Below are 26,953 nucleotides of genomic sequence, written 5' to 3'. Positions count from 1 at the left end.
TTGTGTAGCACTAGCGGCCGCTGCTGCTCAACAGGAGAAGCAGCAGCGGCCGGAAATGGGGGCTGGCACTGCATGCGGGACATGGACTCACGGGGCGGGGGGAGCAAAAAAAAAAAGGTGCCGGTACGCCGTACCGTTGCGTACCGGCACAAAAAAAGCACTGCATATAGGTGCCCTGTTATAAGGTTAGCCATTATGAGGTAATTCTATTACAGGGCACCTCGGATAAGAGGTTGAGCAGGTGTGTATTTCAAGTCTATTCTATTAAGAAAAGTGGACATATATTTTTCTTTATAGAATACTAGTACAAGTGGCAGAAAATCTGCTTTTACATTTATGGATGATCACTTACACCAGCTGTATAGCTGCTGTAAAGCCTGTACCTAGATCAGCCATTCCCAACCACTGTTTCCTCTAAACTGAATAGGAGTCCTCCAACTGCATGCTGCCAGTGGGTGGTAGAGCTTCAATATTGTGTTTTCAATCACTAGGGACAGGCAGGTTCCCTGAAGTCATGCAGGCTTTGCCTGCCCTTTATTACTGAAAATGTGATAGTGAAACAACTCCCTCCCCCCTTCCCCCCCCCCCACTGGCAGGACTGTAGGTAAAGGACTCCCACTCAGCTTAGCTTAGAGGGAACAGAGTACCCCACCCAATCCTCAGGGCACACTTAGTCCCATTTGGCTATCAGGATATCCACAATGAATATGAATGAGTTAGATTTGCATGCAACTGAGGCAGTGCATGCAAATCTATCGCACGTATATCCATTGTGGATATCCTGAAAACTGGATGGGACTAGGTGTGCCCCAAAGATTGGATTGGGAATGGCTGACCTAGATAGTAAAATACAATAATTTACAAGTGTATTTGTGTGCACCACCCATTCTCTGGCCAACCTCTGTCCATGTGCACAACCTCTGAGAAAGTACGCACCATCAAAACAGAGCACATACTTTTTTTTCCCTTAGTTGGTATTCTATAAGAAGCCACTTATATAAATAAATGTGCTCCTGTAACCTAAAACTAGGTGGCTCCTTTTAGAATTACTCTCCATGTGTCTGTGTGGCTATTATGCATGTGTGTAGGCCCTGGGCCGTTTTATAAGAACCCATCTGAGCATATCAAATGCTGTTGTATGTGCTCAAGCTCTTTAAAATATTACCTCCTAAGACAGTGCTTCTCAAACTTCTATCCAATAGGTCCCTATTTTAATAACAGAAAATTCATGTGACCCCAGATGATGAGGAAAACAACAGAGCAGGTCTCCACTCTCCCTCTCCTCTCTCACCCACTCCCCCCCCCCCCCCCCATCCAAAACAGGAAAGTAGAAGCACTGGTGGCAACAGTGATAGCAGTCATCCGTGAGTCTGTGTGCGCTCACAGATCCCAACATACTGCCTACCAAGGAGGGGGCAGGGCCTTAAACATCCAATTGACTCACAGGTTCCACACTAATTGTCATAGGTCACAGTGAAGGGGGAGCAGTCCTGTTTCTGCGACCCCCGTCCACTCATGATGTGAGTGATCCCCATCTAGATCCTGACACACAGTTTGAGAACCACTGCCATAACAGGTTTTTCTAATACTTTTGAACTTAGTTAGAGGCCCTTTTGCAAAGGCACGCTGAAAAATGGCCTGCAGTAGTATAGACACGTGTTTTGGACGGGCGCAGAATCATTTTTCAGCTCACTAATATAGGCCTTTTTAAAAAAATTTCCGAAAATGGACATGCAGCAAAATGAAAATTGCCGCACATCCATTTTGGGTCTGAGATCTTACCGCCAGCCATTGACCTAGCAGTAAAGTGTCACATGGTAACCGGGTGGTAATTACCCACGTCAAATGCCTTTGGGCGCACATCCAATATGCGCGTTGAAAATAGTTTTTCAGACACGCATATTGGAAGTGCACCAAAAATGAAATTAGCGCAAGAGCCACGCAGTAGCCAGACAGTAACTCCATTTTGATGTGCGTTAGGCGCGAGTAGACGCTTATGCATCTTAGCAAAAGGGCCCTTTAACGAGGAGTGTATTGTTCGATTTCATGGATTTGAATATGCAAAATAAGTGAAAAATGTTCTAAATGAAAATCAAATTGCACCTATTACTGTTGACATGTTTTATTTTGGGTGAAATCCTTATGCAAAGGATAGCCTTCCTATGGTTTCTTCTCATTACCTCAGAACTCAGTTAGACAACTTGTACAAGCTCAGCCCTATTAGTGATGTAAAAGCCAGTAACATAGCTCCCCCTCGAGTCATTATGCTTAAATCTGATGCAGAAAGTACTGATGAATGGGTGGCTACAGAGATTAGCGACTGGTAAGTCTCAGTTGGCTCTATTATCTGTCTTGTGTTCTCTATCCTGTTGAATTCTTCTTGGTATGAAAGAGATGGTAAAGAGTTAATGTCTTTCTGATAAGGTAAGTCACTAAAAGAAGGTTGAGGGTTGGAAGCCTGGGAGAGTTCTATAGGCTGATTGCTTCCAGGACTAGATATCTTACACCATAAGGAGTTATCAACTTCCTTACAGCTAATACTGTTTGTCATTGGCAAACTTTCCTCTCCCTTTGCATCCCTGACTTGCCATCTTTTGATTATTTTCTCTTCACTTTCCTGATCACTGTCACTGTCCTGATCACTTTCAGTGTTCATTCGTTGTTCTGTGAAAAGGGAATAAAATGTTAATTAAACTTATACATGTGTTAGAATTTGATTCAAGTTTTGTGACTTGAAAAGCTTAAGAAGCAGATCTTTTTAAAAAAAATTTTTTTTAAATTTACATTTAGAATATATATCAATACAAATGTGACAAAAGAAAAAAGTCGAACTCACAAAGATTTAAGTACCTAAGTGAGGAGTTAATCCTAAATGAAGATTCCTTCTCCCTCCTCTGAATATTGCTAAATATCAGTGGTAACCGGATAACTTCCAGCTGCCACCTCATATCTACTTCAGTGGAATTCAGTTTTCTCTATTTCAAGCAGCACAATAATTGACCACCAATCTGACTTTCAAACTTTAGAATTCTAAGTGTAAGAGATTCCCACACATTCTCAGATAATGGTGCTTCAAAGTTTAGTCATTCATTTGCCTTTGGAAAACTCAGAGGGGCATAATCGAACGCGAATGCCCATCTCCATGGGCGTCTATCTCCGAGAACAGGTACATGAAGGGGCGGGCCAGACCGTATTTTCGAAAAAGATGGGTGTCCATCTTTTCTTTCGATAATACGGTTTGTGCTGGGCAAATGCATCAGATTTGGGTGGATTTGAGCTGGGTGTTATCGTTTTTCAGCGATAATGGAAACCGAAGGCGCTCAGTTCAAAAACGAACAAATCTGAGGCATTTGGTTGTGGAAGGGGCCAGGATTCATAGTGCACTGGTCCCCCTCACATGCCAGGACACCAACCGGGCACCCTAGGGGGCACTTGTAACAATTAAAAACATTTTTTAAATACCTCCCAAATCCATAGCTCCCTTCCCTTGGGTGCTGAGCCCCCTAAATCCCCCCCCCAAACTCACTGCCCACAACTCTACACCATTACCATAGCACTTATGGCTGAAGCGGGGCACCTAGATGTGGGTACAATGGGTTTTGGGGGCGGTTTGGAGGGCTCCCATTTACCAGCACAAGTGTAACAGGTAGGGGGATATGGGCCTGGGTCCACCTGGCTGAAGTCCACTGCACCCACTAACAACTGCTCCAGGGACCTGCATACTGCTGTGAAGAAGCTGGGTATGACATTTGAGGCTGGCATACAGGCTCAAAAAACCCCCGTTTTTTAAGTTTTTTTTTTTTGGGTGGGAGACGGTTAGTGACTACTGGGTGAGTGAGGGGCGGTCATCCCCGATTCCCTCCGGTGGTCATCTGGGCAGTTGGGGCAGTTTTTGGGGACTTGTTCGTGAGAAAAGGGTCCAGAAAAAGTGACCCAAATTCTCGCTTCTGGTGCCCTTCTTTTTTCCATTATTGGCTGATAAACACGCCCCAGTCCCGCCTTCACCACGCCTCCGACATGCCCCCGTCAACTTTGCCCGTTCCCGCGACAGATTGCAATTGGAGACGCCCAAAATCAGCTTTCGATTATACCGATTTGGGCGCTCACGGGAGAAAGGCGCCCATCTCCCGATTTGGGTTGAAATATGGGCATCTTTCTCTTTCGAAAATAAGCTGGTCAGGCTATTAAGATGCCTGAAGAGCTCTATTGGAGCTGAGGATTTTAGGACAGTCTTACAATCACTGGCACTTTTCTCAATTCATTTTTGCAGTGCGGTATTGGTGGATCTCCCTGCATTTCAGGGCCTTAAAAGCAATTCAGGACTTGGTTGCGATACTAGTGTTGGGTTGTAAACTTTAGGAGCATATTTTGTCCCATTTGAATTGTTTACTTTGGCTACCTGTGGCTTTTGCAGGTGAAATGTAAGGTGCTGATCTGGGTTTATAAGGCACTGCAGGGTGATGCCCCCTCCGCCATATCTGAAATTGGAATTTACAGCTTATATGATGAAGAGATGGTTAATGTCAGCTGCAGCAGCTTCACTCAAGATCACTAGAGAAAAGTTTTGTTGACTCAAACATGAAACAAGGCAGCCTCCTTTGCTGGGACAATGCTTTGGAATTTCCTCTCATTTGAGATATGGAAGGTTGACAGACTGATGGAATGCAGGAAGAGACAAAGCATATGATTTTGAGCAAGTTTTAGGACTTAATCTGCCCAATATTTAGCCCATGGCAGTATGCAGCGTCTGAGCCACTCACTGTTGCAGGCTGAACTGACCATGGCTTTTCAATGTCAGGGCACGTGCAGCTCCTGGCATTGAATATCCAGGTCTCAGTGATCACCCAGAAGTTAACCAGGCACCTACTGATATTCAGACCAGTTAACTAGTTAACTCTTATCACAAAAAGTTAGGATAGCCTTTTTGCTGCTAACCGGCTAAGAAGTTGCTCCACTCCCAACTTGCCCCTAACCTAGGGGCCCTTTTACTAAGCGCATAGGCGCCTACGCGCACCCAATGCATGCCAATTCGGAGTTACCGCCCGGCTACCATGTGTCCCATGCGGTAATTTCATTTTTTACGCGGGCTAGAAAATATATTTTATTTTCTGGTGCACAGCGAAAATCGGACGGTAACTCCGACTTGATGTACGTAGACGATTACCACACATTTAACGTGAGAGACCTTACCACTAACTCAATTGCTGGTGGTAAGGTCTCAGACCCAAAATGGACATGCAGCAATTTTTATTTTGCCGCATGTCCGTTTTTAGCAAAAAATTTTTAAAAAGACATTTTTTTTGCAGGTGTGATGAAAAATGGATCTGCGCATGCCCAAAACCTGCGCCTACACTACCACAGGACATATTTCAGTGCACCTTAGTAAAAGGACCCCCTTACCGGTTAGGAGATGGCCAGTTAGCAGTTAAGTACCACTGAATATCGTGTGCTGGATTGCTCAGTGGCTTTTAACTGGACAGGAGCCTCTCCTGACTGGTTAAACCTTTTTGAATATCGAGCGGAGTGTTTTAGGTGGATTGGACTGAAGATATTAAGATTTATGACAGTGGTGTTAGTGGTGGGCTTATTGCATATTAGAAGATATAGCTGATTCATTTTTATGATTTTATGTCCTGTATTTTAAATGGGTACCTATTAGAACAGGATAGGATGAGTCATTTAGCAATGTTTTAAGTAAAATAAATAAATAAAACAATTTTGATTATTGGCTAAAATTACCATTCCATTCTTCAGTGTCTTCCATAGTTTCATCTCTCGATTCAATATTATATACTATTGCTTCCAAAAGAGAAAAGGAAACATGTACATGTTTATTTTCATTATCAGCTGCCTGATCAGTAGAAGACGGAGTATGAGAATTGTGTGGTACTTTCAAGATGCTAACCAATGAATTGCTACAGAGGGTTCCAGGAGGGGATTTGATGTCACATATTTCACCATTGTCATTAGACGTCAGACTTTCATGTGGCAAATCATGCTGTGTTTCTTCTGAACTGTGAGCATCTTTATCTTCAGTCCAATACGTTTTTCTGCTTAATACTTCTGTAGAAATTAAAGTGAATATAAGAAGTAAATACAATACATCCTTTTTCATATTGATCTCATTTTGATCTTGTGGAAAGAACTATACATTCTATTCTGCAATAGAAGTGTGCAAAACCTTAAGAACATTTCAGATGTCTTAGGTACACTTTGCATCTATAAGGAGTGATTTTATTTCTATAAAGCAGTACTCAAAGGGGTCCACAGGCCAGTCGAGTTTTCAGGATGTCTCTAATAAATGTGCATCTTTCCTTCTTAATGAGTAAATTGATTTCACTCTAGTTACATGAATTAATACCTTCCCAAAAAAGTAACTGCATAAACTATTTTCTTATTCAACTTTATTTACTTTCAAACTATTTTTGAAAAATTCTCTAAGTGATGGATCAAATTATACTTCCCCTTGCTAATTATATCATATAAACTCATACACACTCACACTAACCATTCACTCTCCATACTAATACTAAAGTAATATCTCACTCGTTCTCCTGAAGTGATGATATATATACAAATGCAAGCTGCATTCAGTATATCCCTGAAAGATTTTCTTCTGCAACTCCACACCTTATCTTCTACTTTTCATATATAAACACCATTTATAAACCATCCACAATTGGCATAAATATGAATTACTAGATATAATAGCAAACAACATAGACATTGATGGTGACTGGCTTGTCCATATAAGAGTCCAGTAATCATCAGTAGTTGAGTGATATACTTATATCCATAAATTTGTGTCCATTGCTGTCATAATCCGACATTGAGCACTCTTTTTGGCTTCTGTTTTGAGTCTATCATTGATTAAAGCTGGAGTCAAACCCAACGCAGGCGCTGCGTTTCACCAAGTGCGTCATCAGGGGTTTAACTCATTGAAGATTCTAACATTATTTTGACTTCATAAGCAAAGCGGGACGCAAACTGGTACCAGGAACAATGGTGCTCTGCTCTCTATATCACACCTCAATTTCCGCGTGGAAATCGAAGTGTATTCTATAACAATGCATGTAACTTAGTTGGTTAACTAGCTAATCAGTGCTGTCAATTGGATGTTAACAAGCAATTATCAGTACTAATTGGCATTAAGATTTATGCACCCAACATGCTAAGCATATTCTGTCACATGGTACACTTAAACTCTAAGCCACATAGTTGAAAAGGGGGCATGGCTACGGGCGAAATGTGGGCATTTCTAAAATCTATGAGCGTTGTTATAGAATACACCCACTCTGCGCCTAATTTAGGCGTCGGGATTTATACCAAGTAAAACATGGCATAAATGACCGAGACTAAATTTGGTTGTGTGGAGAGGCGCATAGCATATTCTATATACTGTGCGGAATCTTAAGACTATTCTATAAAATTCTGGTGTACTTTAGAGAATACGCCTAGGTATAATTTTTTTCTGCGTGGAAGTTTTAGGCACCATATATAGGATCTAGCCCTATGTGTGGTGACAATAAGGAGAGTACTTTTACATGCTCCTTGTGTAGGCAATTTGAGTGTAGTTGGGTGGGGCATCTACATGACTCCACTCATGCCCCACCCAAGAGGAGTCATGAAGTATTTGTGTAGTTTATGAAATATACACCTGAAGAGGTACTTCATATATTTACAGAAGATGAAAGAATATAAGGTAAGTTCAAAAAGGCACCCTGTCAAAAGAAACCGGTCAAAAGAAACCAGACAAAAAAGTTCCAAACAAAAATAGTTTCCGACATAAAAGTCCCTGACAAAATAGACTCCTGACAAAACGGCCTGATGGAGGAGTGGCCTAGTGGTTAGGGTGGTGGACTTTGGTCCTGGGGAACTGAGTTCAATTCCCACTTCAGGCACAGGCAGCTCCTTGTAACTCTGGGCAAGTCACTTAACCCTCCATTGCCCCATGTAAGCCGCATTGAGCCTGCCATGAAGTGGGAAAGCGTGGGGTACAAATGTAACAAAAAAAATAGATTTACTGAGAAAGTCCATGGCTTGTCACTTGAAAGGTCCTGACACCTGCCTACGGCTTGACTTCACTATCCACACTTGGTATCTAGTGAGAATCATAAATCTGCTTGACAAGATAATCCAGCTCGATTAAGGAGGTTTCCCTGCCCTGTTTTGTGTAGAGTCCATTTTGTCTTGGGGTTTTTTTGGGAGGGTTTTTTGTGTCATGGTCTGTTTTGGTTTTACTCTGTTTTGTTGGGGTTTTTTGTCATGGTCTATTATGTCGGGGTTCCGTTCAAAAATGTAAAAATGTATTGCATTCACAAGTGTAATCATACTATGGAGTACAAGGCTTGTAGATGCCAAAGATTATCAATTAGTCTAAACATAACCCACTAAATTAATAAAGAAAGAATCTTACAGAAAAATCTTATTTTTATTTTTGCTAATAAGAAAAGTCCATTACAAATGTTCTCTAAATTGTTCGAAGTATTCAATGATATTTCGCTGTAGATAATCAAAAGATTAACCTAATGAAATAGAATCGCCAACATATTTAAATTAATATTTGGCTGATTAAGTCAAACTATATCTTATATATATCTCAGCAGTCTGATAATAATTCCAGCTTACCTTATAACACCTACTTGGGCCATGTTTCACCTGTGAAGGATTTATCATAGAGGACAGTCATACAATAAGGAGGGGGAAGTTATCAAGGTACAGCAGAAGGGAAGCTTTTACCACAACTTGATTTGCCATGGGAATCACCAACCTGAGGTATCTCAGTATTGCAGGCTGCTGACTACCACAGTGTATGAATAATGCTGGTTGCAAGCCACCTTGCAAACAGCATTATTTCAGCAGCCCAGAGCATCATGCCTCTTAAGGGGGCCATGGTGCTGTCTCACCACCCCTGATCAGCACCCCCACTCCATGATCAAGCCCCCACCCCCAATCACATCCTCAAACACCTCTCCTCATGTAAGGAAACATGACACCCCAGTGATAGTACCATGAGACTGCTGCTAGGGTTGCCATACTGGCAGATGGTCCCTGCAAAAACAGCGGCAACTCCTGCCCTGGGATCCACTAAACCATCAGATACATGCCAGTGTGTGGGGAAGCCTTTGGGGGTAGGGATTCAGATTAGGATGTGAGGGTCATGATCAGGGGTGGAGATGTGATTAGGGGGAGTGAAGATGTGATTGGGGTGGGCATTGTGGCCCCTTTAAGATACGGTCTAAGAGCATCGGGCCATATGAGTAACAATGATCCCAGGATACTAAAATAACCCCAGATTTTAGCTGGGCTTATTTGAGTTCTTCAGAGCAAAAGGGGGCCATGTCCACTTATTGCATTATTTCAGGTATACACTGATTCATACCCTCGAAGGCCTAAAGACTTAGAAGAAATATTGGGCCATGTCCATACCTAACCGCATTCTGCCATCTAGCAAGTTACTTTTTATCCATGTGCTACTTCCTTCACAGTCTTTGGAACAAGAATGGGCCATGTCCATGTGTTTATGTCTTACAGAGTTGAGATAGCACATGTGTGTATATTGCTGACAGATTAAAGCGAGTTCAGGCAATTCTTGTTCTTTTTACTGAAATTTTGTCATCGAGTGTTAAAAATATCTTGTGATTTTTCTAAAATAAAGATAAAGCTCTGCTTAGAAACGCAAAAAGCGGACATGGCCTGCGTTTGCTCTGAATGGCTCACTTTTCCACCTATAATGCGACTTGCGGTGTCCACTGCAAGTTGCATTATAGAATTTACATCGTAATAAGCTGCTTTATATATATACTAGCCGTTAAGCCCGTAAGAACGGGCTAGTTTTTTTGTTATCCTATGGCCTCCCCCCCCCCAACCCTGCTCTCTCCTCTGCCCTCCCCCCAGCGTCTGTTTCCCTCAGTTCCGCCCCCTCCTTCCCTCCCTGCTCCCTCCTCCTCCGATTTCCACCCCCATGTCCAAGCCCTCCTCCCTATTGGGCTGTACTGCTGGTGGAGGCGGGGCTTGGACTTCTACCCTCTCAGCGTTCCAACTCTTCTGCGCATTTGCAGGTGAGTCGGTCACTTGCCGTTTATATGTTTGATTTGAATGTTTTTCATCTCATTACTATGATCCCTGCAGTGACTTGGTTACTGTTGAATTACCGTAATCTAACTCATGCTAGTGCCATTTAACACAAGGGGCAAATATTGCAACTTAGAGTTCTAAATCAGCTTGATAGCTTCTCCCCTGACTCAATATTCTTGCAGAAAAAGCTCGACATCACCTTACTATCATAGAATGCAATGGCAGACAACTTCTGAGTCCACAGAAGTCATCTATGCTATTTTTTGTCCTTGCTATTTAATTGTTATTGAACAAATGCAACACAAAATCAGTATGAAATTTGATGAACATCTGAGTGCTTTTGGGACTAAACAATTTGAATTGTCTCTCATGGAACATTGGCTGAATCTGGGTCATGTTTTATTAGATTTGCAGTATGTAGTGTTGGAAACAGTATTATTGTGATATTATCAATGGCCCTTTTTTCAGAAGCTCTAATCAGGTCCCACCTGATTCCCATGGTAGTTTATTAACATGGCCCATTGCTTTTGACTTGTAACCACTTGTATCTCTCGCTTCTACCTACCCTCCTCTCCTCTTTCCTCTACACATTAATTGATTTGCTTACTTTATTATTTTTGTCTATTAGATTGTAAGCTCTTTGAGCAGGGACTGTCTTTCTTCTATGTTTGTGCAGTGCTGCGTACGCTTTGTAGCACTATATAAATGCTAAATAGTAGTAGTAGTAGTAGTAGTTTTTGATGTCTGAAAATTGACATTTAGACATCCATGTGGCATGGATGTCCAAATCCCAATTTTATAAAACCAGGATATGGACGACTAAAACTGTTGTTTGTCCTTATGGCAAGGGGCATACTCTGGTCGTGTTTTGGACAGGACTAGGGATGTGCTAAAATATGGATGTCCAACTCCGATTCCAGAAAGGGAAGGGACGTTCAAGTCAAAAAAGACCTGGTACTTGGCACATTCAGGTTATAGAAAGGTGCTCCGATTTAGCAGTTCTCTGCTGGAGGGAGTAAGGGAAGTCATAGTAGGTATTTTTCAGTCCCTGGAGAGTTCACAATTTAAAAATTAAAAAAAAAAAGAAAATTACAAACAGTTACAATGGAATTTGAACCTGCAGCCTCCAGATCTCTGCTCAGGTTTTCCGCTGGCTGCTCTAACCCTTAGGCTACTCCTCCAAATGAAGATGTGTGTGGTCATTTTAAAATATAGATGCCACACAGATATCCATGTCCCTTGTTCTGAAAAATGAATGTTCATGCTGGATTTAGCCAGCAGTTGGACATCCACTCCTCATGTATTTTAGAACAGGCTGTATGTCAGCAGATCCTGCTCTAATTTACATGAGAAACGGACGTCCGTATCTGATGCTTAGACTTGGACATCCTTTCTAAACTTCTGATCAGTGTCTCTCACATATTACTCAAGAAGGAATAACAGTTTATCAGTGGAATATTGTTCAACCTTTTAGAGTGTATCGTGAACTTGATTTGTTAGCCTGCATCAGGTGCCTACTGGTGTGTCGAAAGTAGCCAATTAGATGTGTCTCAATATATCTTGTGCTGGTGTACCTTTTTTTTTTTTGTTACTCCAGCAGATTATTGAGAGCAAATTGTGACTTTGAAAAATGTGTGGTAATGATAGTAAGGTAAATGCTAAACTAGATGGATATCTTGTGCCGAGTCCTAATTGGGCACTGGAACAGTATATCTGGGTCTTTGGCAGTGCATAGAAGTTAAGTGGATAAACACAATATTCAGTGCTGTATCTGTATAGCGAAATGGGCAAAGTTGGGAATGTCTTTCATGCAGTCTTACATGTCCAGTGAGCTATTCTGCTTCAGGCACTGAATATCATCAGAGCCCACACGAATCCTGGCTCCTCCTCGCTCCACCCCAGAACATCTTGGTACTAATTGGCGAGAGCTGCAGCAGTCAGAAGAAATTTTCAGTGTTATTATCCTGTTAAAGTGCCACTAAATATCAGCTCCTGGGCCAACCGGTGCGATTTAACGAGGCAGGGGCCTCTCCTGCCTGATTAAATTACATTGAATATTGACCCCTAATTTTGTAAGCATCATTTCACATGCATATACTTTCATATATACATGAAAATGCCATTATGAAGTTTCCTCCACAGTATGGAGGTGCCTGGAAGTATTGTTCAGAATCAAGAGGAGCAAACAGGATGCTAGCAATTATTAGGAAAGGGATGGTAGGTAGAAAAGACGAAGAATATTATAATGCCTCTGTATTGTTCTATGGTGCAACATCATCTTGAGTACTGTATGCAATTCTGGTCGCTGAATCTCAGAAAAGATATAGCAAAATTAGAAAAGGTTCAAAGAAGAGTGACCAAAATGATAAAGGGGATGGAACTCCTCTCATTATGGGGAAGGGCTAAAGAGATTATGGCTCTTCAGCTTGGAAAAGAGACAGCCGGTGTGTGTGTGGGGGGGGGGGGGGGGGGGGGGGGGGGGGAGGGTGGATATTAGAGGTCTGTAAAATCCTGAGTGGTGTAGAATGGATAAAAGTGAATCAAATTTTTACTCTTCACAAAGTACAAAAGCTAAGAGACACTCAATGAAATGACATGGTAATACTTTTAAAAGAAATAGGAGAAAATATGTTTTCATTCAGGGGCCCTTTTACTAAGCTGTGTAGGCGCCTATGCGCACCCAACACATGCCAATTTACAGTTACTGCCCGGCTACTGCGTGGCCCAGGCGGTAATTTCATTTTTGACGCATGCCTGCTATGTGCGTCCGAAAAATAATTTTTATTTTCTGACACGTGTCAGCTATGCGTGTCAATCGGCATTCTATGTGTGTAGGTCATTACTGCCCGGTTAACGCATGAGAACTTACCGCTAAGTCAATGACTGGCAGTAAGGTCTCAGACCCCAAATGAACGAGCGCCAATTTTTATTTTGCCACACGTCCATTTTCGGCAAAAATTTAAAAAGGCCTTTTTACAGGTGCGCTGTAAAATGGATCAGCATGCACCCAAAACCCGTGCCTACACTACCATAGGTCATTTTTCAGTGTACCTTAGTAAAAGGACCCCTCAAATAGTTAAACTCTAGGACGTGCCTTAGGGTGCTTGCCCTACTGACCGCTTTTGGATCAAATTCAATCGCCTGATACCCGACAAAGTAACTGCTGCTCTACGTAAATTCACAAATAAAAGTTGCAGATTAGATGTATGTCCGACTCATCTCCTAAAAGTCGCACCAAAATGTTACATTGAGGAACTGACTTGTTACCTTAACTATATGTTAAGCGCAGGATTTTTCCCGTCAGGTCATGGAAACATCCTTCTCACCCCAATCCCAAAAAATTTAAAGATCAAGCCAGATGTCATCTCTAACTATCGCCCAGTGGCTTCGATACCTCTAGTTATCAAGCTGATGGAGAGTCTGGTCAATGTTCAGCTCAATGACTTTTTGACTAATTTTGATATCCTCCATCATTCGCAATCAGGTTTTCGAGTTCATTACAGCACGGAGACTGTCCTGGTTACCCTCTTATCCAACTTTCGACAAGAATTATCTGTAGGACGGAAGATTCTCCTGCTACAATTTGACATGTCTAGTGCTTTTGACATGGTGGATCATGAACTCCTGCTCCATCTACTGGATTCTTTTGGTATAGGAGGGCCAGTTTTGCATTGGTTCAAGGGTTTCTTGACATCAAGGTCTTACCAGGTCATGGTGAATTCCCACACTTCTGAACCGTGGAATGCTTCCTGTGGGGTCCCTCAGGGCTCTCCCCTCTCACCTACCCTATTCAACATAATGATGATGCCTCTAGCCACAGCACTTGCAAATCTGGACCTCAACCCTTTCATCTACGCGGATGATATTACAGTCTACATCCCTTTTCAATCCACAGTATCAGAAGTTGCCAACCTCATAGATGCCTGTTTCTCCACTTTAGAACAATGGGCCAGGGTGTTCCGCTTCAGGCTGAACAGGGAAAAAACACATTGTCTCATCCTCTCGTCCACGCACGCTCACGTAACTGATACAATGCTTCCAGTCCTGGGCTCTGCCCTCCCGATTGCAAACAGCCTGAGACTTTTAGGAGTGCATTTGGATTCACATCTCCAGCTGGTTGATCATGTACACTTGGTCTCCAAAAAAATGTTCCAGGCCATGTGGAGGATTCGACGCATCAGATACCTCCTTCCCAGAGACTTGTTTCGTACCCTTGTCCATTGGCTCGTCCTATCCCACCTGGATTATTGTAGTGGTATTTATGTGGGCTGCCAGGCCTCCTTATTGAAAACTTTCCAAACGGCTCAGAACACTGCGGCGAGGCTCATCCTAAACGAAAGGAGATTCGCACACGCCGACCCCCTGCGATTTAAACTTCATTGGCTGCCTGTACAGGAGCGCATTGCTTTTAAGATCTGCTCCCTAACACATAAAATCGTCTATGGGGCTGCTCCGGAATACATGCTTCCCTTGATCGATCTTCCGCCTAGAAATGCCAACCCTGCTGCTCGGTCCTATCTCCACCTCCATTTTCCGAATTGTAAGGGAGTTAAGTATAAGAAAATCTTCGCCTCGTCTTTCCGTTATTGGAGTCCCAAATACTGGAACACGTTACCTCGTCACCTTAAAACTCAAGTGGACCATGCCCTTTTTAAGAAGTTGTTAAAGACATTCCTCTTTGCTAAGACTTACCCCTCAATTTACCATGTTGATTAAAGCATCCCTTGTTCCTTACCCTATCTAGTTCACTTTGTTAGTTTCTTCCCTCCTACTCACTTCTTTATGCTTGCCTAAACTGTTAAGTTTGTACTCTTATTTAATTCTCTGTAAGCCACATTGCGCCTGCATGTGTGGGAAAATGTGGGATATAAGTCACAAATAAATAAATAAATAAATAAAATTCATTGCCAAAGGATGCGGTTACAGTGGATAGCATTTAAGGCTTTAAAAAAGGTTTGGACAAGTTCCTGGGGGAAAAGTCCATAATCCTCTATTAAGATAGACATGGGGGAAGCCACTGCTTGCCTTGGGGTTGGCAGCATGGAATGTTGCTACTATTTGGATTTCTGCCTGGTACTTGTGACTTGGATTGGCCACTGTTGGAAGCAGGATACTGGGTAGATGGACCATTGGTCTGACCCAGTATGGCTATTCACATGTTCTTATGACAAATGACTTGCACAACTCACTTAGGCGGTCTGTTACTAAAGCTTAGCTCGAGTTATCTGCAGCAGGGCCCATAGGAATAAAATGGGCCCTGCTGCAGATAACTCAATCTAAGCTTTAGTAAAAGACCTCATTAGCGAGTAAGTGCAAGGGGGCATTCACAGGGGATGAGCATAGGCAAAGCCAACAATTTACTTGTGCAGCTTACAAAGTACTGTAAGTTACATGCTAAAGTGCCACATTTAGATACACACATTTATATCTGCTATTGACATGAGGTAAATGGGAGCACAGATGCCACTATAGAATTAGTGTAGGGGTAGGTGCCTAACTATAGGCACAGTGTTATAGAATTGCCCTTCACATGCCAGCCATTCATGAACTAACAGAGATACCCAAAAGGGGCTCCTGTCAAGTCATGCTCATATTCAGGGATGCCCGCCAGAAGTGCTACATAAAATATTTGGCTAGACAAACTTTTAGGTCCATCCTTATTAAATCAGGAATCTACAAAGTTATTTTCTTGAGTACAGGAACAGGTATCTACATGGCAGAGCTGGAGATCCCTTGAACTAGCCTGAGACCAATCTCCTTTGCTTGCTTTGCTTATTCAATCTCATTTTAAATGTATAATAGAATTCCTTCTTTAAGCTTAATTGTAAATTCTAATTAGTATTACTTTATTTTGAACATTTATTTTAAAACTAGCACTTTACCATTCTGTCAGCCAAGGTTATTAGGTCAGATACATATTTTACATTTCATTATGTCTCCTCAATTTTGGCTCGTGATGCGTAAAAACTTCATAAGCCATAAGTAATGGCAACATTTTATGTTCTAGTACTGTGCTAATTAGCATTGGCATCTGGAAACAATATTTTCAACAATTTTTTATTCCTGACTTTATGGTGTCCTGGCATGTGAGTGGGACCAGTGCACTACGAATGCTGGTTCCTCCCACGACCAAAGGGCTTGGATTTGCTCGTTTCTGAGATGGGCATCCTTGGGTTCCACTATCGCCGAAAAATCGGGGACGACCATCTCTAGTGACGACCATCTCTAAGGTCAACCTAAATGTGGAGATTTGGGCGTCCCCAACTGTATTATCGAAACGAAAGATGGCCACCCATCTTGTTTTGATAATACGGGTTTCCCTGTTCCTTCGCTGGGATGTCCTGCAAGGATGCCCTCAGGAAAACTTGGGCACCCCGTTCGATTATGCCCCTCTATGTGTCTTTTAAAGCACGAGCACAAATCCTGCATTAATTTGTAGCTATTATGAAGCTACAGACATCCTCAGCTACTTGGAAGCAGGAGTAAATAATCACAAGTACATGGAAACATGAATATTTTGCAAAGCACGTGTAAACTGTGGCTGCAACTGCTCCACCCAAAACCTTCTCTCAAACATATCTACACGCAGGTCATATACAAGTGTGTGAATTCTAGCCATCACATGTAGTTTTACGCATGTGTAAGGCATCTACCATCTCTGCACTGTCAGCTGCTGGCTCTTTTCTTGAGTAATCTCCTTGAAACAGGCAGTTACTCAAACTAAAAAAGAAGGTAGTCTTTTATACAAAAATAAAATAACAATATAAAAATTGTCCTTGAAGTAATCCAATGACCTTCAATAAATCCCACTCAGTTCTGAAGGGAGTCCCGAGATCTAAGGCTAGGTCTTCTCTTGATGACTTGAAAACTTCAAATTCCTTTTCACACAGTCACAGTTCAGGTTAAGAATAGTCCAAACCAGAGATTCCCTTTGAAATCTTCACGTTTTGGGATCCTTTTTTTAAGCAGCGGTAAGCACGAGTGCTTACCATGGGACACGCTGAGGCATCTCGTGGTAATTCTGCAATGTGTATGTGCAAACCACATGCTAAAAATAATTTTTTTTTCCACAGAGGGGGACGTGTCTGGTGGAACGGACAGTGGACGTTTCTACATTAATCATTTAGTACAACTACATTACCATGTGCTAACCGGTTAACACAGGTTAGCACATGAGTCCTTACAACTACAAAATAGGTGTCAGTAAGTGCTTACATGCTAATTTTTGTTAATGCCTGCGTGCTCAAGACAACATAAGCACATGGCTGTAATTATGAAAAATGGAAAACCGATCATTTTCCAGTTGCAGTAAAAAGACTTTAGTGTGCAGGAAAGACTTGCGCAAGGGCGCGCTAAGGCCACTTTTCCCCACAGCTTAGTAGGAGACGTGGAGGGGCATAATCAAACGGGTCGCCTACGTTTTCCTGAGGGCTTCCTCGCAGGACGTCCCTGCAAAGGGGGTGGGAAACCCGTATTATCGAAACAAGATAGGCGGTCATATTTTGTTTCGATAATACGGTCAGGGACGCCCAAATCTCCACATTTAGGTCGACCTTAGAGATGGTCATCCCCAGAGATGGTCATCCCCAATATTCAGCAATAATGGAACCCAAGGATGCCCATCTCAGAAATGAGCAAATCCAAGCCCTTTGGTTGTGGGAGGAGCCAGCATTCGTAGTGCACTGGTCCCCCTGACATGCCAGGACACCAACTGGGCACCCTAGGGAGCACTGCAGTGGACTTCAGAATAACCTCCCAGGTGCATAGCTCCCTTACCTTGTGTGCTGAGCCCCCCAAAACCCACTCCCCACAACTGTACACCACTTCCATAGCCCTTAGGGATGAAGGGGGGCACCTAGATGTGGGTACAGTGGGTTTGTGGTAGATTTTGGAGGGCTCACATTTACCACCACAAATTTAACAGTAGGGGGGGATGGGCATGGGTCTGCCTGCCTAAAGTGCCCTGCAGTACCCACTAACACTGCTCCAGGGACCTGCATACTGCTGTGATGGAACTGGGTATGATATTTGAGGCTGGCATAGAGGCTGGAAAAAGTAATTTAACATTTTTTTAGGGTGGGAGGGGGTTAGTGACCACTGGGGGAGTAGGGGGAGGTCATCCCCGATTCCCTCCAGTGGTCATCTGGTAATTTAGGGCACATTTTTGTGACTTGGTCGTAAAAAAAGGACCAAGTAAAGTCGGCCAAGTGTTCGTCAGGGACACCCTTCTTTTTTCCATTATCAGCCATGGACACCCATGTGTTAAGAGCGCCCCAGTCCCACCTTCGCTATGCTTCTGACACCCCCCCCCCCCAGGAACTTTGGTCATCCCAGCGATGGAAGCAGTTGAGGGCACCCAAAATCGGCTTTCGATTATGCCGATTTGGGCGACCCTGGGAGAAGGACGCCCATCTCCCGATTTGTGTCGAAAGATGGGCACCCTTCACTTTCAAAAATGACCCATTAGTAAACAATGTAAAATACACTAAATAAATTTAGGGTCAGACCATAAAGTGGCTTGCCCACCTGCCACTGGACTTGTAGCTTCAAACACCAGTCACCTCCTCCCACTGCAGGTAGACTACATGCAGGTCCAAAAGAAATAAAAAACACAAAAGTCAATATTCAAAGTGATTTAACTAGCCAGAAATGACTGCTGTTATTTTCAGGAGCATTTAACTGGTTAGTACTGCTGAAAATGTCCAGTTAGTGGCTAACTTAAAACCGGCTATTTGGGGGGGTGTTCTGAAGTGGAGTCAGCACTTAACTGGCCAAGGTCACTGCATAAATAGGACCGCCTAAATGTCAGTCCTATCCTTGGGGCCCTAAGCTGAGGTAGGGTAACGCTCAGGTAGTGTGTGCCAAATCGGCATTATTGCCAGGGTAGCAAGGGCAACCAGTGGTAATTCTGAGGTTGGTGCACACCATTTCCTGCGGTAGAAAATAATTTTCTATATTTTACCACGGGGAGTTTTTCCCAGTGATAATCAGCAGCACAGCCACATTGGCACGACGCATGATTACCACATGAGTAGCACGTGACCCCTTACCTCTAGGTCAATGGGTGGCAGTAAGGACTCAGGCAGTAGATAGCCACACGCTACTTTTAATTTTAGTGCATGGCTATTTACAGCCTCTATTTTTAAAAAAAAGCCATTTTTTCCCAGCCACTGTAAAAAAAAAATGGCCCAGTGTGCGCAAATTTCACACATCCACACTACTACAGGCCACTTTTTACCGCAGCTTAGTAAAAGGGCCCCTTAATGCGGTGCCCCATAGCCGGTTAAGTGCAATATTCTGCACTTAACTGGCTTACACAGAAAACAATTAAGTACAACTGAGTACAGATTTGAAGTGAAGACAGTGAAATACAACTAACAGATGATCTTTAACCATTATCTCGTGAACAGAATATTGCACTTAACCAGCTATGCATTAGCTGGCCCTGCAAACCCCTAATTCAATGCTGAAGCCCAAACATGGCCCAGCATTGAATTTCTGGGCATAATGCTGGCAGCGATCAGCAAAATGTTGAGCGTCGTCAGCTGAATATCAGGCCCATAGTCTTTTACCATGAACAGGTCTTAGTTCGGTCTGGTTTGCAGCTCTGCTCTCATCAGCCTCCCAGAGAGGAAGACCCAGCTGTGCTCTGGCTCCCCTCTTTTATAGTGATATAGACTCCTCCCCTGGGTCCTACTCCTGATCCTGGTTGGATGATCCTAATTGTCTGTCTAGCTGCTCAGCCCTTTCAAAATCTCTTGTCTTTCTTTCCAGGGATTGATTTTATGGCTAAGGTTTTCTCCTCTAGCTGCCCTTTAACTTTCTTCTCAGGGGCTGATTCTGTTTCTTCTTCTTACTGTTGCCTTTTCTGCAGCTGATTTCCAATACCCTGGTGATGGAACATGCAATCCTTCCCAGTGGGGTAATTTTACAAGTGCCATTTTACACATAAAAATGTCTTTATAAAATGATCTTATATACTAAAATTTGAATAATCCACAAAATTCAATGTATGAACACAAATCATCCACTGTGGAACTGTTGTAGAGTCAACATGCAACCATTTCAAACAACTAAAATAATGGAGGAAAAGACCTCAGAAGCACTTATTTTATAATGAAGATCCCAACGAGGACTGGTTTCACCCATGGCTTCATCAGGAGATCAATTAGTGTTTCAATTCTATCTGGTACTCCTTTTTCTGTGTTACAACCCCGCTAGCAAAAATAAGTGTTTACTTTCTCCTGCTCAAGATATAAAATTACATTGGATTATAGAAGATTATTTTTTGACTTTGTCACATTTTGCACAAACATTGCATGTGGAGGTTTGTGGCCAGTGATTGGTTTTGGTCTATGGAAGAGTGGCCTAGTGGTTAGAGCACTGGTCTTGCAATCCAGAGGTGGCCCGTTCAAATCCCACTGCTGCTCCTTGTGATCTTGAGCAAGTCACTTAATCCTCCGTTGCCTCAGGTACAAACTTAGATTGTGAGCTCTCCTGGGACAGAGAAATATCCAGTGTACCTGAATGTAACTCACCTTGAGCTACTACTGAAAAAGGTGTGAGCAAAATCTAAATAATAAAATACATAAATCCACCAAATAACTGGAAATTAAGTCATTGAGCCACAGGCTTCTGAGGTCTTCTCCTCCATTATTTTATTTGTTTGAAACAGCTGAATGTTGAGTCTCCAACAGTTTCACAGTAGATAGTTTGTGTTTATAAAATTACCCCCATGGTATTCATTACTTAGGGGCCCTTTTACTAAGCTGCATTAAAAAGGGGGCCTGTTCTAGTGTCTGCATGTGTTTTTGATGCACGCTGAGGCCCCCTTTTACCGCAGCAGGTAAAAGGCTGGCCATTTTGGGGGAAAAGAAATGGCTGTGCAGTAAGTGAACCACTTATTGTACGGCCGGTTCACTTACTACACAGCCATGTCGGTGGGCAGCCCTTACCACCACCCAAGAAATGGCGGTAAGGGCACCCATGCTAAGCCGGCGGTAACCGGGAAGTGTGCGGTGCTGCCCGATTACCGTTGGTCAAGTTCCGATGCTAGAAAAATCTAAAAAATTACAGTAGCGCTGGAAATGGTGCACACTGGGTGTGGGAAATACTGGTGGCAGTTCCGGATTGGCGCACGGCAAGCCCTTGCTGCGCACCAACCCTTTAGTAAAAGGGCCCCCCCTTAGTGAACTGGCAGCACAGAAAATAACTGGGCCAGTGACATTAATGCATGTCTTGCTAATATTAATGCAGGTTATTGTGTCTTATAGTTATTAATTTCTTTCTCAAAAAATTAATGTCAGGTAGTATTTTTTCACGGAGAGGGTGGTGGATATGTGGAATGCCCTCCCGCGGGAGGCGGTGGAGATGAAAACAGTAATGGAATTCAAACATGCGTGGGATAAACACAAAGGAATCCTGTTTAGAAGGAATGGTTCAGCGGAATCTTAGTGGAGATTGGATGGCGACGCCGGTAATTGGGAAACAAAATGGGAGCTGGGCAGACTTCTCCGGTCTATGCCCTGATTGTGACTGAATAGATAGGGATGGGCTGGAGTGTAAATTTTAAGGGGCTTCGATGTTAGCTCCAGAACTTAGTACAAGAACAGCACTCGGCAGACTTCTCCGGTCTATGCCCTGATCCTGACTGGATAGGGGTGGGCTGGAGTGTAAATTTTAAGGGGCTTCAACGTTAGCTCCAGAACTTAGTACATGAACAGTACTGGGCAGACTTCTACGGTCTGTGCCCTGCGAAAGGCAAGGACAAATTGAACTCGGGTATACATATAAAGCATCACATACCATATAAATGAGACTGGATGGACCGTAGAGGTCTTTATCTGCCGTCATTTACTATGTTACTATGTCTTACATGTTTTTTGGGCAGTATTAATTAAGTACTCCCCGTCTAAATAAACTATTCTAAATCTATGCTAATCTTGTCTCCATGTGTCAGTTGGCCTAGCATGGCAACTGTACTACTTTACTCAATATGTTAAGAAACTGAATTGTCTCAGCTCAACTTAAAATTGTTGTACTGCTGCAGCCATCTGGCCTAGATCTCAATTGATCTGTTAACAGCAATCAAACCTTGCTCACCATTTAACAGGACAGTATTGTAGCTGCTGATCTATGGGCAAAATGGAACAGCCCATATGAGCACTAAGTTGATCTGAACAAAGACAGTCAGGGCTCCATATTATTAATTAAGCATCATGACTCTGAAATTAGAGTCCCAGATGTTGATCATTATGGTAATACCCTGTTAAGTGCATTCCCCAAAGGCCATGGAACCTTCCCACTAATCCTTCAGTGATGAAAGGTTGCAGGTCTTTAGGCTATAAAACAATGAGCTTCTGTGTCATCAACTATACAGGATAGCCTTTTTAGTAATATCTTCTCATTCCTTGTGCTGATGCTGAGCCTTCTACTATGTAGAGTCTTGAACAGCTGTCTTAAGTGTGTTGTACGTAAACATTAGATATGCTAACATAGTGCCCTTATAAGAAAAAAATATTTTCCTGCCCATATAGTTTATTCAGAACACTTTCAATAATAAATTCAGTTAATAGTTGAAAGTGACTAAACTCGTAAGAAAGATGAGAGCAGGTTGCTCGTCTTATTTATTGAGATTTTATTTTAGAACTTGCTTGCACAGTTCTGTTTATATCGTAGCAACAGAAAAGGCAGTTTCCTTACACTTGGATTGCATGCACTAGTGTTATTTATAAGATATTGATATATACTGAATATCATTTCATAGGGATTGTAGGCACCATTTTGAACCTGTGACTCTGACAGAGCAGGAGTGACTAGGGATCGCTCCTGCTCCACATTGGACATTATGGAACCCTGGTAAGAGCTGGGGGTGGGATCAAGGGGTGGGTGGAGGGAGGGTCCAGAAAGGGGTATGTGACACTTATGGGAGGTTGTTGGGTTGGGTATGTGATACTGGGGGGGGGGGGGGTATCAGGAATGAATATGTGATGCCAAAGGAGGGAGGTGTTGGGTGCCTCAGGGTGGGTGTAAATGCTGACTTCTATAATTTTAATACCCACATATATTCCCCTTGTGAAATGAGGAATACATGCTGATAATTTTGGCTCACCCAAATCATTCCCTCTCCACGCCCTACCCATACTTCCTTGCAATTTCTGCATGGTGTGGATCACCACGTGTAAATAGCAGTTTTCGAAAAGTGCCATTGGCATGTGTAGGTAATCAACATACTTAAAAGCCACTGTTTATGCATGGGATGCTTCTAAAGTTGTGAGAAATCATTTTGGAAGGGATTTTTGTGCAAATGAGAACATAATCAGCAACATGCTGTGTGTGTATCCTACTGGATAAAATGGAGGATCATTTTCAGGTCATCGGCAGTGCTGGTAGACTCGAGAGTACTTTGAATAATGGCTGGCCAGTACTGCAGGTGCAATGTGTGCAAAGATAAATTAGATTTTTAAAGGGAGCTCCTGCTGTGAGTTTCACTTTACCAGGCAATATTTATCCTGCACTGGGCAGAGGTTTTTTTTAAATGCTGGACATTGAGGGCTGCTCTAGACCCAGAAATTCAGTGCCACCATATCTGGCTACTGGCACTGAATATTCAAGTCTTGGATGGCCACCAAAAGTTATCCGGGTACTGCCAATACTCAGATTGTGCTACTTGCCCAGATAGTTATCTGGTTACTGGTACTGAATATTGTCAGTGCAGAGATAATTTTTGGCTCCGCCTAGTCAGACATGTTATTAAATGGCATTATCCAGTTAGGTGTTGAATATCATATTGGGATCCAGTCGGCGGCAGTTAACCAGGCAAGAGCCACTCCTTCCCAGTTAACTCTCATTGAATATTGACCCCATAAAAATCAGTGAGCCAATTTCCAAACCAACTTATGCAATTGGAATCAGGTATAGACTGCCATAAGATTTTGTGCTGAAAATAAAATCCTGGTTAATGGCTAATATATGAGGAGAGTGGTTCTAGCCACCACTCTCCTATCATCACCGGTCTTCCTAGAATTTACTTTTTTGTTCTATTTTTGTTGTATTTTTTAATTGTACTTTTGTTAATTTTTCATTTTGTTGAACATTTCCAATATTCTTTATCTATAGATAAATAGCAGACGTGGAGGGGCATAATCGAACGTGAACACCCATCTCTTCGGGCGTCTATGTCCGAGAACGGGTACGTGAAGGGGTGGGACCAGGGGCGTATCTGCGTGGGGCCTGGGCCCCCACAGATTTCGCGCTGGCCCCCCTACCGCCGTCAACCCTCCCCTCCGTCGCTTACTTTTGCTGGCGGGGGGCCCCAACCCCCGCCAGCCGAGATCGCTTCCTCCTCCGAGTCCTACCTTTAAAAATATTTCTTCAGCTGGCGGGGGACTCCAATCCCCGCCAGCCGACCCGAGATCTTCTTTAACTTTCTTCTATCTTCGTCCTCTGCGTGGCCGACGTGTTGCTGCTGTTGTGCAAAGCTGAAATCCAGTTTCGGAGTCTGACGTCGCAGCACATTAGGATGTCAGTCAGACTCCGAAACTGGATTTCAGCTTTGCACAACAGCAGCAACACGTTGGCCATGCGAAGGACGAAGATAGAAGAAAGTTAAAGAAGATCTCGGGTCGGCTGGCGGGGGTTGGAGTCCCCCGCCAGCTGAAGAAATATTTTTTAAGTTAGGAATCGGAGGAGGAAGCGTATCTCGGCTGGCGGGGGTTGGGGTCCCCCCGCCAGCAAAAGTAAGCGACGGCGGGGAGCGAGGGTTGGCAGCGGGAAGGGAGGGGGGTGTCCGGCAATGGCGGGGAGGGGGCGGCGGGGGGGGGGGGGGGGCTAAAATGTGCCCCTTCCCTCTGGCCTTGGCCCCCCCTACTGCCGGAGTCCAGATACGCCCTTGGGTGGAACAGACCGTATTTTCGAAAAAAATGGGCGTCCATCTTTTTTTTCGATAATACGGTTTGTACCGGCAAAATGCATCGGATTTGGGCGGATTTGAGCTGGGCGGTTTCGTTTTTCAGCGATAATGGAAACCGAAGGCACCCAGCTCAAAAACAAACAAATCCAAGGCATTGGGTCGTGGGAGGGGCCAGGATTCATAGTGCACTGGACCCCCTCACATGCTAGGACACCAACTGGGCACCCTAGGGGGCACTTGTAACAATTAAAAAAACCAGTAAAATACCTCCCAAGTCCATAGCTCCCTTCCTTTGGGTGCCGAGCCCCTCAAATCCCCCCCCCCCCCAAACCCACTGCCCACAACTCTACACCATTACCATAGCCCTTATGGCTGAAGGGGGGCACCTAGATGTGGGTACAGTGGGTTTTGGGGGCGGTTTGGAGGTCTCCCATTTACCACCACGTGTAACAGGTAGGGGGGGGGATGGGCCTGGGTCCACCTGGGTGAAGTCCACTGCACCCACTAACAACTGCTCCAGGGACCTGCATACTGCTGTGATGGAGCTGGGTATGACATTTGAGGCTGGCATACAGGCTGGTAAAAAAGTTTTTAAAGTTTTTTTTTTTTGGTGGGAGGGGGTTAGTGACAACTGGGGGAGTCAGGGAAGGTCATCCCAATTCCCTTCAGTGGTCATCTGGGCAGTTGGGGCACTTTTTGGGGACTTGTTCATGAGAAAAAAGGGTCCAGAAAAAGTGACCCAACTTCTCGCTAAAAACGCTTTTCTTTTTTCCATTATCGGCCGAGGGCGCCCATCTCTGCTCGGCCGATAAACAAGTCCCAGTCCCAACTTCACCACGCCTCCAACACGCCCCCTTCAACTTTGTCCGTTCCCGCGACAGATTGCAGTTGGAGGCGCCCAAAATCGGCTTTTGATTATACCAATTTGGGCACCCACCGGAGAAAGACGCCCATCTCTCGATTTGGGTCGAAATATGGGCGTCTTTCTCTTTTGAAAATAAGCTGGTTAGCTTAAATATATTGCTTCCGAGGGGAATTTGCTGTCTGACATGACATCATATTTCACTGCTCGGCTGTTTCAAGGATATTGCCCCATATTGGCAGCGTATGGTTCTTGTACTGTCAGGTTCTCAGGTTCAGAGCCCGCGGGGCCGGGCTCTGGAGCAAACGTGAGCCCTTGGGCTGCTGACGAGGAGCGACAGCAGCAGGCAAAACCCACCAACCAACGCTGGGCAAGCACACCGGCAGGGACTGCAGGCACCGCCCAGCGAGCCGGAACACATGGACTGGAATCCCCCGGACTGGAGGACACAGGACTGGAACACTGGACTGGAGCACACCGGACTGGTCCACACAGCTTCACCTGCACTTAGCTACTAAGCCCCCCAGAAGTTGAGCTCCTGGGTTCGAGTAGCCGACAGGACTTACTGGATACCGGATGACATAGGGACCAGAACTGGAAACAGAAGTGCTCCTAAACCTAAACTGATCTACGTGCTCCCAAGCCCTAAACCAGCAGGAGTGTTCCTAACAGTAAACTGACAAAAGGACTTCCTAAGCCCTATACTAAACAGGAGCTCCTAAGCCCTGCTCAACAAAGGGACTTCCTAAGCCCTAAACTAACAGAGCAGGGAACTAAACACAAAGCTAACACAGGTGCCAAGCTACAAGCAGAGCTTTACACTAATAAGCTAAACACAGAACTAACCAGCTACCTAAGCACTGCTCTAGCAAGCTAGATACAACTAACAAGGTGCTTCCTAAGCACTACTCTGGCAAGCAACCAGAAGAGCTCCTAGCACTAAAAGGGAAGACAGGGGAGCCACAAGGAAAAAGCAGTGAAGCTAACACATAAGCCAAAAGTGCTTCTAAAACACCAAACACCAACAGCAAAGACTGCAATGCTCCCAATAGCACAAACCCAGAAGTACTTCTAACAGCAAACTCTGCAGTGTTCCTAACAAC

The 26,953-nt window shown here is 43.8% G+C and overlaps 1 protein-coding gene across 2 annotated transcripts in view; it reads right to left on the bottom strand.

Annotated features, from left to right (window-relative positions):
- Positions 1–2,120: 2,120 nt before the first annotated feature.
- PDE1A (phosphodiesterase 1A) overlaps positions 2,121–26,953 on the bottom strand; it is a 595,639-nt gene continuing 570,806 nt past the window's right edge. For both annotated transcript variants that reach the window (XM_030209839.1, XM_030209840.1), the window contains 2 exons: positions 5,740–6,063; positions 2,121–2,664 (listed from right to left, as the gene is read on the bottom strand). In XM_030209839.1, coding sequence (XP_030065699.1) covers positions 2,189–2,664; positions 5,740–6,063 — 800 coding nt within the window. In that variant the 3' untranslated portion in view covers positions 2,121–2,188. The remainder of the gene's footprint in view (positions 2,665–5,739; positions 6,064–26,953) is intronic.

Source organism: Microcaecilia unicolor, chromosome 7 (assembly GCF_901765095.1).
Source record: "Microcaecilia unicolor chromosome 7, aMicUni1.1, whole genome shotgun sequence".
Taxonomy (NCBI): domain Eukaryota; kingdom Metazoa; phylum Chordata; class Amphibia; order Gymnophiona; family Siphonopidae; genus Microcaecilia; species Microcaecilia unicolor.
Note: the sequence above shows the minus strand (reverse complement) of the source record. Positions and strands in the feature narration are given on the sequence as shown.